The 15,566-nt window shown below is 42.1% G+C and overlaps 1 protein-coding gene across 1 annotated transcript in view; it reads left to right on the top strand.

Annotated features, from left to right (window-relative positions):
• Nucleotides 1–5,806, top strand: part of RRAS2 (RAS related 2) — a 52,872-nt gene extending 47,066 nt beyond the window's left edge. Inside the window, exons 5-6 of the mRNA XM_084854991.1 lie at nucleotides 1,477–1,595; nucleotides 4,447–5,806. Coding sequence (XP_084711117.1) covers nucleotides 1,477–1,595; nucleotides 4,447–4,534 — 207 coding nt within the window. The 3' untranslated portion in view covers nucleotides 4,535–5,806. The remainder of the gene's footprint in view (nucleotides 1–1,476; nucleotides 1,596–4,446) is intronic.
• Nucleotides 5,807–15,566: the final 9,760 nt, after the last annotated feature.

Genomic DNA, 15,566 nt, shown 5'->3' with positions numbered 1-15,566 from the left:
TACGGAGGGGGCACTGTAGTAATGAATAAATTCCTTTTGGCAGTGGCATCTATCATCAGGATGCCATCAAGGAGATTGAGTCGCCCAGCTTTACAGGAATGGTTGCCAAGATAAAGGCATCTTGAACTGAAAACTAGTAGTGGATACAATTCTTAAGGGTATCGGAGAGGAAACTGGCCTTCCTAACTTACTGAAGCATTTCTGTATTAAATCAGCTTCTCTGAGTAATGCCATATGAATGTGATTCAGGTCAAAATCTTTGAAGATGAGACACCGGTCCATGATGTCATTATCAAGGCATGAGTCTCTTCCCAATTATGTTTACAACACTTCCCGTACCAACAATTACTCATCACGTTGGAGAGTGCCCAGAAGATTGTTCCCTGTTAATAGAAGTAGTAAATCTCTTCAGAACAGAAACTAACTAGAAACTTACTAAAATGCATGCACTTATGAACAAGTATATATCTACTGTCTGTTTGGATATTACAAACAACTTTTAAACAGTCAGTCTACTTGCAGGTTTAAAGTACTTTAAGAGCCAATAAATTCAAGTCTATTCCAAAGCCCAGTTGTGGCAGTACTGAACCAACATCTGTCTCCTATGATTTGCTTTGTTATGGTAGCTCAGGATGGGCAACTTGTAGGCCAAAACATCTGGAGGGCCACAGCTCCCATCAGCTCTCACCATTGGCTATGTTAGCTAGGGCTGATGGGAGTTTTGGCCCTCCAGATGTTTTAGACTGCAAGTTGCCCAGACCTTCAGTAATGGAACCCTTCATGGTACATGTTGGGCTGTAACATTATGCACAAATTCATGTGGCTCCAGGTAATTTGATTTAGGGAAATGTGTGATTGCGCCGGAGTTGCAGTAATGCAATCTCCGGGTTTAGACACAGGATGTCACTAAATACCAGCTGCTAGGAACAATAACAGAGTGTTGTAATCTACCCAGAGAATGACTGTTATTGGGTAGATTAAAAATATAATAAATAAAAATAAATAAATAAAATAATGGAAGGGCTATTACCTTCGTGTGCTGCTTGTGGGGTTTACACAAGCAATGGATTGGCCCCTGTGGGGAAATACGCTGGACTAGATGGGCGATTGGTCTGATCCAGCAGGGCTCTTCTTACATTCTTAGTATTCTGTCCCATCAATGAGGCATTACGGCTACTGGCCTGAGCAACAGTATATGTTTGTAGCACTTCTGTATCACAACTCCATGTTCTAATTTTATATAGAAACAAATTGGATACTTGGTCTGTATATTTGCTTTGTTAAGCATTTAGGGTATTGGGCTCAATTTTTCAAAAAAGCATTTCTCTTTAAAGAAACATGTTGACAAAGACCACAGTTGATCGAGAATTCGATGCACAGCATTATATTTCAGCAGTGAGCATTAGGTAGGTCAGCCAGTCGGAACATATCACTGGATTGCCAAATCTCTATCATATCTCTTACTTCTGTTTTCAGGTAACACAAGAGGAAGGACAGCAACTAGCACGGCAGCTGAAAGTAACATATATGGAAGCATCAGCAAAAATACGACTGAATGTAGACCAAGCTTTTCACGAACTTGTCAGAGTTATAAGGTAAATTTCGTATTGTAAACACATTAAAATGCACTTAAAACAAAACAGCATATCTTTCTCTTACTATTCCATTATTGATGGAGTTTATTCTTTGATATTTCTGTACAGCAAGTGCTTAAATATTGTACAAAGGTATAAAACGGTAACAAGAAACTTCGAGCCAAACTAAACATTCTCCAAATCATGCACAGCAAAGCTATTAGTGAGTGGCTTATTTACTTCAGTGCAAGCATGCGCGATCATAATTTCGATCGGGACCATGGTGCTCTGGGAGTGGGGGTTTAAGCTTCCTCTGAGTTTTCATCCTGAAATTCCACCCCAGGACTGTGGCATCTGGGAGGGGGAGTTGAGCTTCCCACCCACTCAGTTTTCATCCTAAAACCAGGGGTGGAATTTTGGGATGAAAATGGGGGAAGCTTAAATCCCCCTTCATGGAGCACCATGGTCCTGATCCAAATCAGGATCATGCATGCTTACACTGAAGTAAATAAGCCAAAAATGCGTAGAAAAATGTTTAACTTGGCCCTTAATGTAAGACATATATGGATTCTCTTTACAGATGCTGAGCAATTTGTTTTAAATATCATGTAAATGTAGCTATCTCAACAGTGTTGGTATGTTGGGGTCATTTAACAGAACCATGTAGTAGGAAACTTAATAATTAATGTTGCCTAGAACCTCAGCATAAATTGTCCTGTACAGCCTGTGCTCCTTAGAGGTTACAGACAATGCATTATAGAACTACAGTTTTAACAGTGGATCTAAATGGGCTCTTGCTCCACATCCTCCAATGGATCACTTTTCAGTTCACTTTTTAAATTCCTAAAAGAGGCTACTTACTACTACTGGCATACTTTGGAAAGCTAAAGTAAGCACTAAGTTTGTTCACAAATCTATCTGAATGGATGCAGGGGGCCTTTTCAAGATTTGGAGCCTCTTGTCTTCAGTAGTAAAAGGCAAGGACAGGACTAGAACGCCTGGAAAAAATGGGGGGGGGGTTTGAAACAAATTGGGGGGGAGAAGGTTTTTTCCCTAGATTCTCTAAAATTCCCTGGGAAAAACTGGGTGTTTTAAAATTTGTCTGACTTCCTCCCATTTTTCCTAGGGCCTTCCCTTCCACCCAGGCCTTCACATCTCTAGACAGGAGTAGTGTTATGAACAGAAACATTTGCTGTTTAATGCAAAATTTCTTGAATACACCATGATCTGTTACATTACCGTTGCCACATATTCATTGGTTATATAGCCTTAATATCCCTGCCAGGATGTGTTGGCTAGTTTTGTTACTGAGTTCTAGTAATCAGTAGCATGCTGCAGTCAAGCTGCGTTGCCACTACTATGTGTTACGGCACTCCAGATGACATGGGAGAGCTTTTGCTATATAATCTAGGCTCCACAAAAGGTTACGACTTGGAACGTAGGCTGTTGCTTGCAAGGAGTCCTTTCCAACCAAGCACGGGTGCAAGACATTGGTCGAGTTTGTACGACATGACAACTCAACCTGTGAAATAAGTCATGCAGTATAGGTTGTCGTTAGAACTACCCACGATGAGCCCGGCAGACAATCAGCCTCATCGTGGGTTGTTCCCCCCTGCTTCCTCCAACCAGCTCCGCTCAGTATCCCAGGGGACTTGGCGGCAGAACCATCTTGTCTGCTGAGAAGTTCCCCATCCCCACCCACTCTGATCATAACCCTGATCCGTCGGAGCCTTAATTTTTCCCCTTTTCTTTGAACTAAGCAGGGCCAAAATAATTTCCCCACATTTTTCTGGCACCAGGGAATGTGCACAAATGCCCCCCCCCCCCCCCGTTTTAGCAGATTTTTGGAGTTGCACAAGTGTGCAATTCTGACTGTCAAAAATATACAGGCTTGCCTTTCTTGGAGCCTTTGTATGTTTGAACTGTCAGACATACAAGGTAAGAAGCAAGACTAGACTGTCTGTAGGCTGGTTTGATAGCCTTTGACCATTGACAGGTGGGGAAATGGGGTGTAGCTCACCCCTTTAACAAGGTTAACCCCAGGGTTCAAAGGCTTGAACTGTGGGGGTGTCCTGCTTTGAATCCCCACTTCCCTGAGTCCTCAGTCACTGTTCTTCATGGAAAAGTGCACTTCCCTTTCTCACTCCCAATCACAGTAACCGCGTCTAGTTTGACAGTTGTGGCCACTGTGAAAAGGGGGTGGGGAGCCTAGAGCTTCCCTTTCTTGAGTAGCTGGTGAAGAGGGGAAACAGGACACAGACAATCCGCAGTTCACAACCCAACGACAAACCATGGGTTCTCTTCATGGGCTGTTGGTGGCTAACAAACCATGGCTTGTTAGCGCAGGTTCACACAGCACAACTCGCAACGGTTGAGTATGGGTTGTCATGTTGAATGAACCCAGCCAATTATGCTGTGACAGAAAGGAAGCTAGAATGAGACATTCCAAGTACTGCTGACAACAAATTTTCCATAAAGCATGAAGCAGCCCTCTAAAAGCCATCAATTTGTGTTAAACCCATTGGAGCTAGAATGTTCTCTTTTATCATAGGGTGCACACGGAGTAATATTAGACCTGTAGCTCCAAAGGCTGGGCTCCTTAAAGTTGAAATTTGCTTCCATCTTGAGTCCTACAGTGGTCTATAGAAGGAATGAGGGGATGGTCCTACAATGGTCTATAGCAGCCTTGGCCAGCATAATGGTGAGGGATGCTGGGAGTTGCAGCCCAGCAACATCTGGAGTGCCATATGTTCCCTATCCCTAAATTTCTAAATTTTTAACAAAGGAATTTGTGGCCAATTGAGAACTTAAATGAGTGCAAATTGTATTGGGCTGAAGCCTGAATGTAATTTGAAGTTTTGTTCTTCCATAGGAAATTTCAAGAACAAGAATGCCCTCCTTCTCCAGAGCCAACAAGGAAGGAAAAGGACAAGAAAGGCTGCCATTGTACCATTGTCTAAGAATCCTTTGAACCAAGCTATCGACTGCCAGTTTAATTCTCCTCACCTACCTTTCTATGTGTCTCAGTGTTTTGTCTAGCCTTATATGTGCATGTTGTATAAATGGTCACCAAAGTAGCCTTAGTCTAAAAGAACCAGACTGACGCAGTCCTAGAAGGCAGCTTAGTCCTCTCAGGGCAGATGTCAAATCACTAAGGCTTCTTTTAATATTCCCGATTTCTTTCTTCCGTTGCGTAAAGAAGCTTGCACCTTGTGGAGTTTTATTCACAATAGAGACGAAACAATCTTAGACAAGGTATTGAAGTCAAGCTTAGAAGTTGCTGTATGGGTATTCCCCCCCCCCCCCGTGCGCACGCACACACACCTGTGACATCTTTGTTAATCACACTCAAGAGGGAGTCCTCTAATCAAAATGTAGAGTATTTTTTTAAAAAGTGGATTTGGAGGTTTTACCCTTTGATTAGGTTAGACTTCAAAATTCAGCTTGCCTTACAGGAAGCCAATACACTGAATTTCATTGTCAGTAGAGTTGTGTGTTTCAGCTCTTGTTTATGCTGCAGCTTTTTTCAGTGGTCAACAGTCTACTGTATTTATTTTATGGCTCCAGTAACAGCTACAGGATTATTACTATTAAACTATGTGGCCAAATACCTGGGCTCATTTCTGGACTTGAGCATTTCAGTTTTAGAAGATTTTACATCATGGTTTGGAATAAAAAACTGTCTTCCTTTTGTATCTCCAGGTAAGGGATTCAAGAAAACTAAACCTGTAGCTGATTTTGTTTTTCGTGTAATATAAAAAGATGAATTTGCTCTTTTCATTGTCAGATGATTAAATGTTTTTTGCTATATACTTTTATACATTATTTTCTTATCAAACTAGTTAACAAGTATTTTTATATGTTTGTAAGCAAATATGCTTTCATGGCATAACTTGTGTATATGTAAAGATGAGTATTTAATTCTCACAGTACACTTTTAACTGACAAAATTAATGCAGGATTTGCAGAACTGTGGTAGAACTTTTCCGTTCCAGTTGTATCCAGCAGTGGCCAGCCATGTGCCAGCCCAATGTTATCTGTTAAGTGTCATGGTTTTCCAAATTGCCTTCCATATCCTTTTACAAATGACTGATCATTATATGACAATTAAACTATACAAACCTTTCACTGAATGTTCAGTTCAGTTGTGGATTATGTCAGACTTTCAATTATGCAAACTGTGGCTAATTCAGGGCTATCCTGTGACATTAAATATTGAGTGGTATTAACAATTTGTCATCTTCCTGAAAGTGTAAAGTTGTTCTGTGCAGCTTGGTTATTAAACCTGCCCTTGTATAACTTCAGGTCCTAGAATTAAAGGTTTATGGATCCGTGGTGGGGAGGGAAAGGCTAGAAGCTAAAATGGCAAAATTGCCCCCTTCCCCAGCCTGATGCTCCAGATCTGTTGGACTGCATCTCCCATAATTCCCAGCCAGTATGACAAATTATGGGAGATGCAGTCCAACACATCTAGACGGCACCAGGTTGGGGAAGGCTGTAATATAGGCTGCTGAAATTGCTTGAAAACCTGTCTAATCTAAACATAACAAACCCATTTAGTGTAAAACAATGTAACATGATGACTACTAGAATGTAACTTGAACATGACAATTTTTAAATTGCACACACATCCCTAGCACAAATGGAGGCTGTGTACATGGGTCTCCTCCAGTTTATTTGTAGGTGCTGCACTTAGGTGGCCATGTTCACACCAGTCAGTTGTTTGTGAATAGAGAGTAGGGAACTAGATTTAGTCCCACTTGCTTTTCCTTGCATAATAGCTGATTGGGTATGCATACATATACACAACTAGATTGGCGTCCTGGAGTTCAGTTTTTGCAGATTACTGTTTGTTCCCTAGTATAAAACCCATAATCTCATTACAATGTTGATAGAATTTCCTTAAAATTGGTGTGTTAAATTAATGAAAAGTTAATAGGGTTAGAGACTTTTGATCCAGAATGCAATGATGTGTTTTCATGTGCAGACTTAACAAAACATGTCTCTTCGTTAGCACCACCACCCCGATTAAAGCACAGTGAACTTATCCAGAGCAACATAAATCGGGTCCAACTTCACAAGTGCTTTTGGCATATGAGGGCTTTGCTATGTTGCAAAATGTGGGAATGGGTAAAGCAGTGTGTGCACTCAAGCAGAGCATGTTTGAATGACCTCTCTCCTTCCTCTGGAGTTAGCTTTGAAGAGAGATCAGGAGCAAACTTTGGGTTCATGTACTCTCTTTCCAATCCTTATTTGTGGTCCCCTCTCACTGAACTGAAATAAATGAATTAGGACTTATTTCCCAGGGTCAGAAAATGGCGTAGTTCTCTTTTTCCTGCAGTGAGAGGAGGAGAGTGAGTGCGTGAGCCCTGCCCCACTCCCCAGTCTTCCATGAGAGAAAATAACATCTGAACAGACTTTCACTTTTAAGAAACTGTTCGCACATTATGGAGATCAGCTAAAGCTTATTACCTAATAGTGTCTGTAGTTCGTTTACTTTTCACTTAAGTCCAGTGTCTCAGAATAGTAGGCCTCATTCTGTGATCCACCTAATTTTAGTCATGGAGAATGAGCTATGCATTGCTCCCTAATCTTTTCTACTATACTTTATGTAAATAATATATCATTAAAGACTAGATGTGTGATTGGGGGAGGGATGAGTAATATATGTGTTAATGGTCTGGACTGTTGTGTAAAATACATACGCTTGCATAGCTACTGTAAATAACAGTCTCCCAAACTCCTTTGCCAACTTCACATAAATAATTAGGAAGGCACTGCATGTTAGCCCTGGTTTGTACTCCTGGTTTTTGCTGTACAGTCATCTGGCAACTTCTTGTTCAACTCCCTTTCGGAAAGGGTTGTTTCTGTTTTAACAGAACCCATTTTTATTTCAGAGACCAATTTGCTCCTGAGTGCCATCAGATCTACACCTTTCCGTTGCCTTGCAGAATGTGAAATATTTTTCTAGAGTCAGGAGCTGTGGGTGCATTGAGATGGGGAAACGACTAGTCAGAGGTTTTAGGGATGAAGCTGTTCGGCCCCTTTCCCTTTCGTTGCACTCAGTGCGATATGCAACACCACTGCTGTTTAGGTTGCTCAGTGAGGATAAGAGACAGATGTCCAACAGCTCTGCTTCCAGTTCTACTTCAGCTGGCCAGAAAGAGCAACTGGTATCCCAGTTGGGCTCTTTCCTCAGAAACCGCAGGAACTGGCTCCGGCTCCACTCAGTCGCTTCGTACAGGGCGGGAGAGAGCAACAGCCAGTATCCCAGCTGTTAGTGCCAGGCAACTGCAGCAGCACAATAAGGACACTGGAATTGGCTGTCTCCTGAACGTAGCCTGAGACGGTCAGATGCAAGGCCCACCAGAGATGGAGGAGAAGTTACAATGAAAAATATGTAAAGGGCGCAAATGGCCTTGTTTTCACTAGCATGCCCAAGGGGGGAATTGTTCAGACAGAAAGCGTTCTGCAGAAACACAACTATTTCCTCAACACCTGTCTTGTTTTTCAGATTTGGCACTGGGCCAGAGTTCACATCTTTCACCGAAGCCCCAGTTGCTTCCCACTGTTTAGTTCTTACTGCAGGCCAGAGTTGCCAGATATGGTAAACAAGATACCCAATTTTTGGTATACAGACTGTCCATTCAACAACCTTGCAGGGGGGTTATTGGAAATGGTAACTGGCAGAACAGGCACTAAGAGGTGGAATTTGTTCAGGTTCCTAATCCCTACCCAGTTCTCTAAGGAAGGTGTGGACCAGCCAAGATTCTCCTTGCTAGCTTCTGTAAGCTTGCACCTGCTCATAAGAACAGTGCTCAGTCCAGCCATGCTGCATCAGACCAAAGGCACGTCTAGGCCAGCACTCTTCCCACAGCAGCCTACAGGGAGCCCACAAGCACAACACGAGTGCAATAGCACCCTCACTGCCTCAGACACTGGAAGTAATGTACAGCCTTCATGAACAGTAGCCATTGAAAGCGTTATCCTTTATGAATCTGTCTAATCCTCTTAAAGCTGTCCAAGGTGGTGGCCATCACTATCTTAATGATAAGAACCAGCAGTTCTGCTGGCTTCACTGCTATCCTTTTTGCATGTCAACTGTTTATATTCATCAGTATAAGCGCAGTGTATTCCTCTCTGTTTTTAAAGAAAAAGAGCCATGGTTGTCCTTGGTAGTGCGGGGTTGACTGCACACGTAGTAGGACACAGATAAGTCATTCCCCATTCTAGAGCTATGAGGAAGGCCAAAATGATTTGCTCCAGGTGCCAATAAGTGCTGATGCAATATAGTGACATCTTAGACGTGTGCTTGAAAGCTTTAAAAACCTATAGAAACTTTTCAGTGGAATTCAAAAAATAAGATGGAAGTAGATGTTACAGGTTAGGCAGCTGTTGTCACTCTGTGTTCTCTCCCCAGTAATTTCTAGTATAGCACACTTGTCCCATGATATTGTTACACTGTCACCAGGTGCAAATTTTATGGGAATCTAAGCTGGTGGAAAAAACCTTATCTGTATCTTTTACAAGAACACAAAGACTAATATTGTACACGTGCTGTTTTAAGATTATGATGTTCAGCAGAAAAATACTAAACAAAGGATTGGGACAAAATTGGGCACAATGTTTGGAAGACACACCTTTTACAGTACAGAATAATTTTGAGTCATGCAGCAAAAGAAAAGAAAAAGCCATTTGAGAAGTTGTATTGAAATGGACAAGCACATAAACAAATCCCAAGAGAAAGTCATTCTGTTCATGAGCTACCTTCCCACCCACGCTTACATTATTCTACGTCTTCTATGCTGGGTAGGTGCATGTGTGTGTGTATATATAATTTATTTTGTACATTTTTATACTGTCTAACAGCCGACGCTGTCTGGGCGGTTCACAGCAATTAAAACGATAAAATAATACATGCTTTACACGCATACCTACCACTCTCTACATTAAAGGACTCTGGCAAAGAAAATGCCCTATATTTCTTTTAACTGTGATGGGAAAACTAGTTCACTTTGAAATGGGGTGGTTTCTCATTTTTATCTAGAGTCTCCCTGTTCTAGCTTGAGTGACTTAAGAGCTCTTATCACAATTCGCCCAAAATCCTATCCCAGGTGTCTGTTTTGGCCTTTTGCAAGTTGACTGCAGCATTCTACATAGCTCCGTGCTGCTGATCTAAATTAGAGCAACACATTGCAGAGAACTATGGAGATTGTGTGTGGATGTGTTCTCCTTGCCAGGCCTTTTCAAGGCTGTGTGTGTGTGTGTGTGTGTGTATGTACACACACTCTGTCACCATGCTATTTCTCTTCAACTTAGCAGCAGTATAGGTCTATCCGAGCTGTGATTGTGAAAAAACTGGGGCAGCTTATTAGAATAGTTCGGCAAAAAAGAAAAAATGGATAGAACAACTTCTGTTTTTGAGATATGTTGATGCCTGACAATCTTTCAGTAAAAATTCTTCAGTCGCATCTCTTTTCAGTACTGCAAATGGTACCAATCCTTTTGTTTAGTATTTTTCTTTTCCATACACGATTGTTGAACAGGTGCTCCTGTTTTGAGATTATCATGTGCATTCAAAGATTAATCCTTGTATCTGTTCTCAGACAAATGAATGACTGATGTATTTCTCCCTTATTCTTTGAGTAGTTTTTTTTCCTTAACAAGATGAGCTTATTTCTAAAATGGAACTTGCCTGTCTGACAAATTAATAGGTCTATTATGACGAAATATCATGTGAAAAGCAGCAGTCTGCACAGCAGCAGTTTAGACAGAAGATTGCAATCAAAAGCTGCATTAGGATATTTTCCAAAGCTATGCTTTTATTAAAATTCAAAGTGAATTGTATGATCCAGTTTCATTCATCATTACCAATTGAGTCCAATTATCTGTTCGCTTACCAGAAAATTCTAGTGCCCTAGGTGTATATGTATAAGAACCTTCCCCAACCGGTTCCCTCCAGATGTGTTAGACTACAACTTCCAGAATTCCCAGGCAGCATAGCCATCTGGGGATGTATAAGGATGACAAGCAATCTGATCCTTTTGGACATGTTCTTTAGGGGACCAGGTAGGCAAGCAAGCAGCATTCTGAACAGATTAGTATGTTGCTGGATTCATTGGCCAGTGTCCTCGGAGCACACAGCCTGGGCCTGTATATATAGGGCACACCTCCCGGAGCTGCGTGGTATGAAAGCAGAAGGCCTTTTACAATAAAGATTTATGAAACTCCTTAGTAAGGAATTTGTGCGGGCAGGGGGAGGGGGGAAGGAAAGGAATTCTTAACAAAATGCCCTTAATGGTCCTCTATCCTACATGAATACTTTCTCCCACATTTTACCCTCTTCCCTTCCCTTCTGTGAAACCTTTGAAACCAAAAGTCCCTTACTGAAACTAAGGCACAGTACATGCAACTGCATCCATGCATATTTTATTTCTTTTGCCTCAATGCTCCTCCTGTCAAAATGTAGACTGTAGCCTCCTTGAGGCAGGGACCTGTCTTTTTTCTGATTTTGTTGATGCTGTACAAAGATAATAAACTTAAATCATTGGCTTGCCTGATTTTACAGAAATTCTGGTAAAATCTTCTCTCCCCCCTGCCCCCCTTGATGTTTTCATTTTGTACATCAGCTATTCACCCGGAGCAACTGAAGGAAAAAAGTCTCTCTGTGTGTATGTTGCTTGAAGAATGTAGGAAAAATGACTGAAATCTGAAGAATTAAATCCTTGAAGGCATTAGCTGTGTGGAATGAGGAGTGTTTTTCTCTTCATCTTGTTCGAGAGTTCTGTCAAATATAGAAGTTAAACGCTTCTGGTTTCAGGAATAAGCTCATAGTGCATTTTGAAGGAGACTTCAAGTGTGATGAGATATCCTAACCTTTCCAAACAGTTGTAGATGACCAGTGAAACTAACCACCGGTGTGCTTTTATTTTCCGTTCTTGCTGTAATTTTCCCTGACGGACTTGGAAAATATAAAGTTGTTATAAACGGAATAGTTAGATCACCAGTTTAACTTCAGAGTCAGAGACTAATAAAGAACCTAAGTGAATATTCTGGTTCTCAAGGTAAGCTTCACTAAGTAAGCTGGTACTAAGCTGTGAAAATATATTAACTAATCAGCTCAATAGCTGTGACTAGCAGCTTTGGCAATAGCACTGAAACCCAAGCTGAAAAAATGACTCACTTTGAATACATAGGCACGGGGAAGTATATATTTGCCGCAAGGAGACTTTGCCACATGAAAAATTGCCTAGGAGAATCGGGCTTTATTACAGCAGTTGTATATCCAGGCAGTGAAATTCAACTAGTAATTAATGTGAATTATGTTTCCATGTGAATTCACCTGGATATGTCACTGAGGATTTTTAAAAATTGGTTATGTTTAATGATAACTGCTTGACTAACTGCTTGAGTAACTGCCACGATGGCTCCCATCCCCTACTTATTCATCCAAACTCTCATTGCCTTCAGAGTAGCTATACTGTTTTCCCAACAGTTCTGTCTTTCTTGTTGCGCATTGTAAGCTCGCAACCCTAGTTTCCAGAGCTGCTTCAAACATGAGATGTTTCTAATGCAGAAAGAACTTTGTTAGAAACTGAAGCTGCCTTCAGGCCATCATGGGGCTGCATAAGTGGTCCCACCTCCAAGGTCATGTGGTTCCTTAGCCCCATCCCTGATGCAACACATTAGGCACGAACATTTGCAGGGGAAAGCCAATGGGTTGTATCCAGTGTTACTCCTACTTACAGTAAACCCATTGAAATGAATGGGACTGGCACTAGATACATCCCTATGTGTGTAGACCACTATGTGTGCTGGAACCCTAGTTGTGCAGGGTTCCAGGTTGCATGGAAAACGTATGCATATAGACCAACCTTCCCCAGCCTGGTGCCCTCCATATATTTTGGACTTCAACCCCCATCCACCCCAGCCAACATGGTCAATAGTCGGGAATGATGGGAGTTGTAGTTGAAAACATCTGGAAGACACCAAGTTGGAGAAGGTCAATGGCTGCTTTCCCCCGCAGATGCCTATCCCTAATGTGTGGGCATCCAGGGTCAAAGGAAGTCCTGAGATCTGGGGGCAGGCCTAGTGGCCTGCCCCTTTGGGACCTAGAGTCGAAGCGGAATTTGGAATGGCAAGCATGGCTGCATGTGGGTCTTTTTTGTTCTGTGTCACAAACACGGGAAAGCTACCACCAACCGTACACTCTCAGTGCATGTCCATGCAGAGACATGATACATTTGTGGCAGAGCGCTTCACACAGGCGAGCTTATTCGTGCTTTCTGTGTTGGAGGTGTTTTATGTTTTACCAGTGGCCCTCAAGCCCACTGCGGCTGGCTTCTTTTGAGTCCTTTTCTCCTGTTGTAGCTGCCATGCCTGTGCTTGCTTGAACCCAAATTCTGATATTAAAAGAAAAGAAAAGATTTATTTGGGAAATGTGTTTCTCACTCTTCAGCAGCATTGCTGCTCCCGCAAAGGAATAAAAACAACTAACAGTAACCATCAAATTGCAGTAATAAATCAGTAGAACAATACAAGCGTAACAATGGAGCGGCAGAATAAAATTGAATGAAAAGTTCTGAAAAGGCCTTAAGGGCTGGGAGAGAGAGCTCTTTGCCATATGCTGGAAAGCAATGAGTTGGTACTTGGTGAGCTTTCCTAGCAAAGGGAGCACCCAGAGGCTTTCACACGAGTAGCACCTGCATAACGGCCAAAGGTGGTGGCGGCAGGGGGAACATGACGACACATACTTGGAAAAGGACCGCCGAAGATTATCTTCACATACAGGCGGGTTCATGTGGGGAAGACTATCCTTTTGGATACGTGTGCTCAGATTCAGACTGGCAGCCAGCGAAGCTGTTTAAGAACCAGTGAGGAATGTTCCCATCGGCCAGCCCGGGGTTAGTAGCTGTGCAGCTGTAGTGTAGTTTCTGAGCATCTGAAATCCACCTCTCACCCTCAGTCAGATCGCCAACCTGAGGATCTCTAGAACAAGAGATCCTTCCTGACCTATCTACAGGCTCATCTGTTCACATCTGAAAGAATTTGAGCGAGAGCAGGGGGAGCTTTGGGGAGCCTTGTCCAAAAGGGACAAAAATCGATACCTAATCTCAGCTTCAGCGCGTTGATGTGACGTCATATGATCATGCTCTGTCTGTACCAAGTCCCTTGCTTTTGTTTGCGTTCGACACTTTTATTGCCATGAGAACAAATAGAAGGATTAGTCTGGAGACAACACCTTTATGTAGTCTGATAAAAAGGGCTTACAAGGACAGACCAGTCGGGGGGGGGGGGGGACAAAGCCTAAAGAAAGGGGATTATTTTATTTAGATGTGCTTTGTAAAGGTCTTGCAGCGGTCGTGACCTGTGGATCAGACACTGATGCAGGAGATTGGGTAGAACAGGGCATTGTGAGTGTATTTTGTCCCCCGCTATCACAGCTTCCTTTGTCTTATTGCTTAGCTACAGCATTCTTTGCATTGTAGAGTGTGCCGGGAACTCTGACTCAATTGTTTTCTTTAACTGTTGACAGCTGAATCAACAGTTTGTCCAGCAGAGGGGGCCTTAAACATACTGCAGGCAGCAGAATTTTTCACGTAATAATTGCATAGGGAGAAAAAGCCTGGACGCCTGTCAAATTTGGCCGAATATTTCCAGCGCTAGTGAGCAGGAGCGGGAGAGGGGAGGTGCAGGCTGGCAAGCAAGTATATGGAGTATCTTTTTGTTGGTTCTTGTTTTTATTTAATTCAGCTGCATTAAAAACAAAAGGTCTTGTTGCTTGGTTAAGGGAAGGAATGGGATCAATTCCCCATTTTTAAGAGAGCCATTTCTTTGCTGTTTGCTAGCTTAGCTTGTTGATATATTCGGAGTTCCTCTTCTGCAGTTCTCGATCGCATGTAAGCCCCCTGCAGCAGTGGTGCAGCTAGGGTTGGACTTCGGAGCTGAGGTAGAGGGCCCTGCTGCCTAGGGGCCCACCAGGTGACCATCCAGAGAGCAACAGATGACAGGGGCCACATCAAACAGGCCCTGCATCACCACGAGGGCAATACTGCTCCCCACAGCTTCCTTTTTTTTTCTTTTTAAACATTTTAGGGTTAAGGAGCAGCCAACTAGGCCTACATATGAATACAGATGCTCATTTTATTATTTTTAAATATATATGATCCTTTTCTATGGCAAAATGGGTCTTATTCCCAAGTAAATGGATTTAGACTCAGAAGAGCAGAAGCAAACTCCATTTTATTACTGTAGTTTTATTACTGTAGTACTATGATTTCAATTAGTTTAGAATACAAAACTGCACATGCTCAGAGTATTTCTCTTTTTAAATCAGAGTTGGCAAACAGGATTTTGTTTTGTTTGTTCTAAGGCATGTGGAACCAGTTGTAAAGCATGTAATGGTGGGGAGGAAAAAAGAAAAATGTGAGTTGTGTGCTTCACAACTGAAGTTGTGGTCCCACTCTTCAAGACTGATTTTTAAGTGCCTCTAGAACCGCATTTGCAACACCTTTAAAATACCAGCAACTTAATCGGAAACTATCTGAACCAAACACATGTTCACCTAAACTGTGATTAAACTGAGTTAGCAAATGTTTCAAATATTCCACCTGCATTTTATATAATATATACATTGCTGCAACATCAGATTACTCTGTCATATATATAAGAGAAGAGGAAGGAATGCAGTTTTCCTGCACATAAAGAAATGACACGCCTCTTTTTCATTATTCGCCAAATCCAAAGCTATTGTGATACTGCTGCTCTCCAAACTCAAAGCTGCTAAGGAGCGTCCTCTTCCTAATCACAATGGTATCCATCTCTTTCTAAGTGACACGTTCAGCCTGTTAGACCATTTGTTCAGTAAAGGAAATGTTTGTGACAAGTCTGGGCAGAATACCGAGCCCCACAGATTTTTGCAAGTGAATCAGAAAGGAACCACGTGCATTACCTGTACGAGTCTGGAGTCCATTGCACCTCAAGATGAAGTGG

The sequence above is a fragment of the Heloderma suspectum genome, chromosome 1 (genome assembly GCF_057233095.1).
Source record: "Heloderma suspectum isolate Gila_16-S chromosome 1, 16-S_ref, whole genome shotgun sequence".
Classification (NCBI taxonomy): Eukaryota; Metazoa; Chordata; class Lepidosauria; order Squamata; family Helodermatidae; genus Heloderma; species Heloderma suspectum.
Note: the sequence above shows the minus strand (reverse complement) of the source record. Positions and strands in the feature narration are given on the sequence as shown.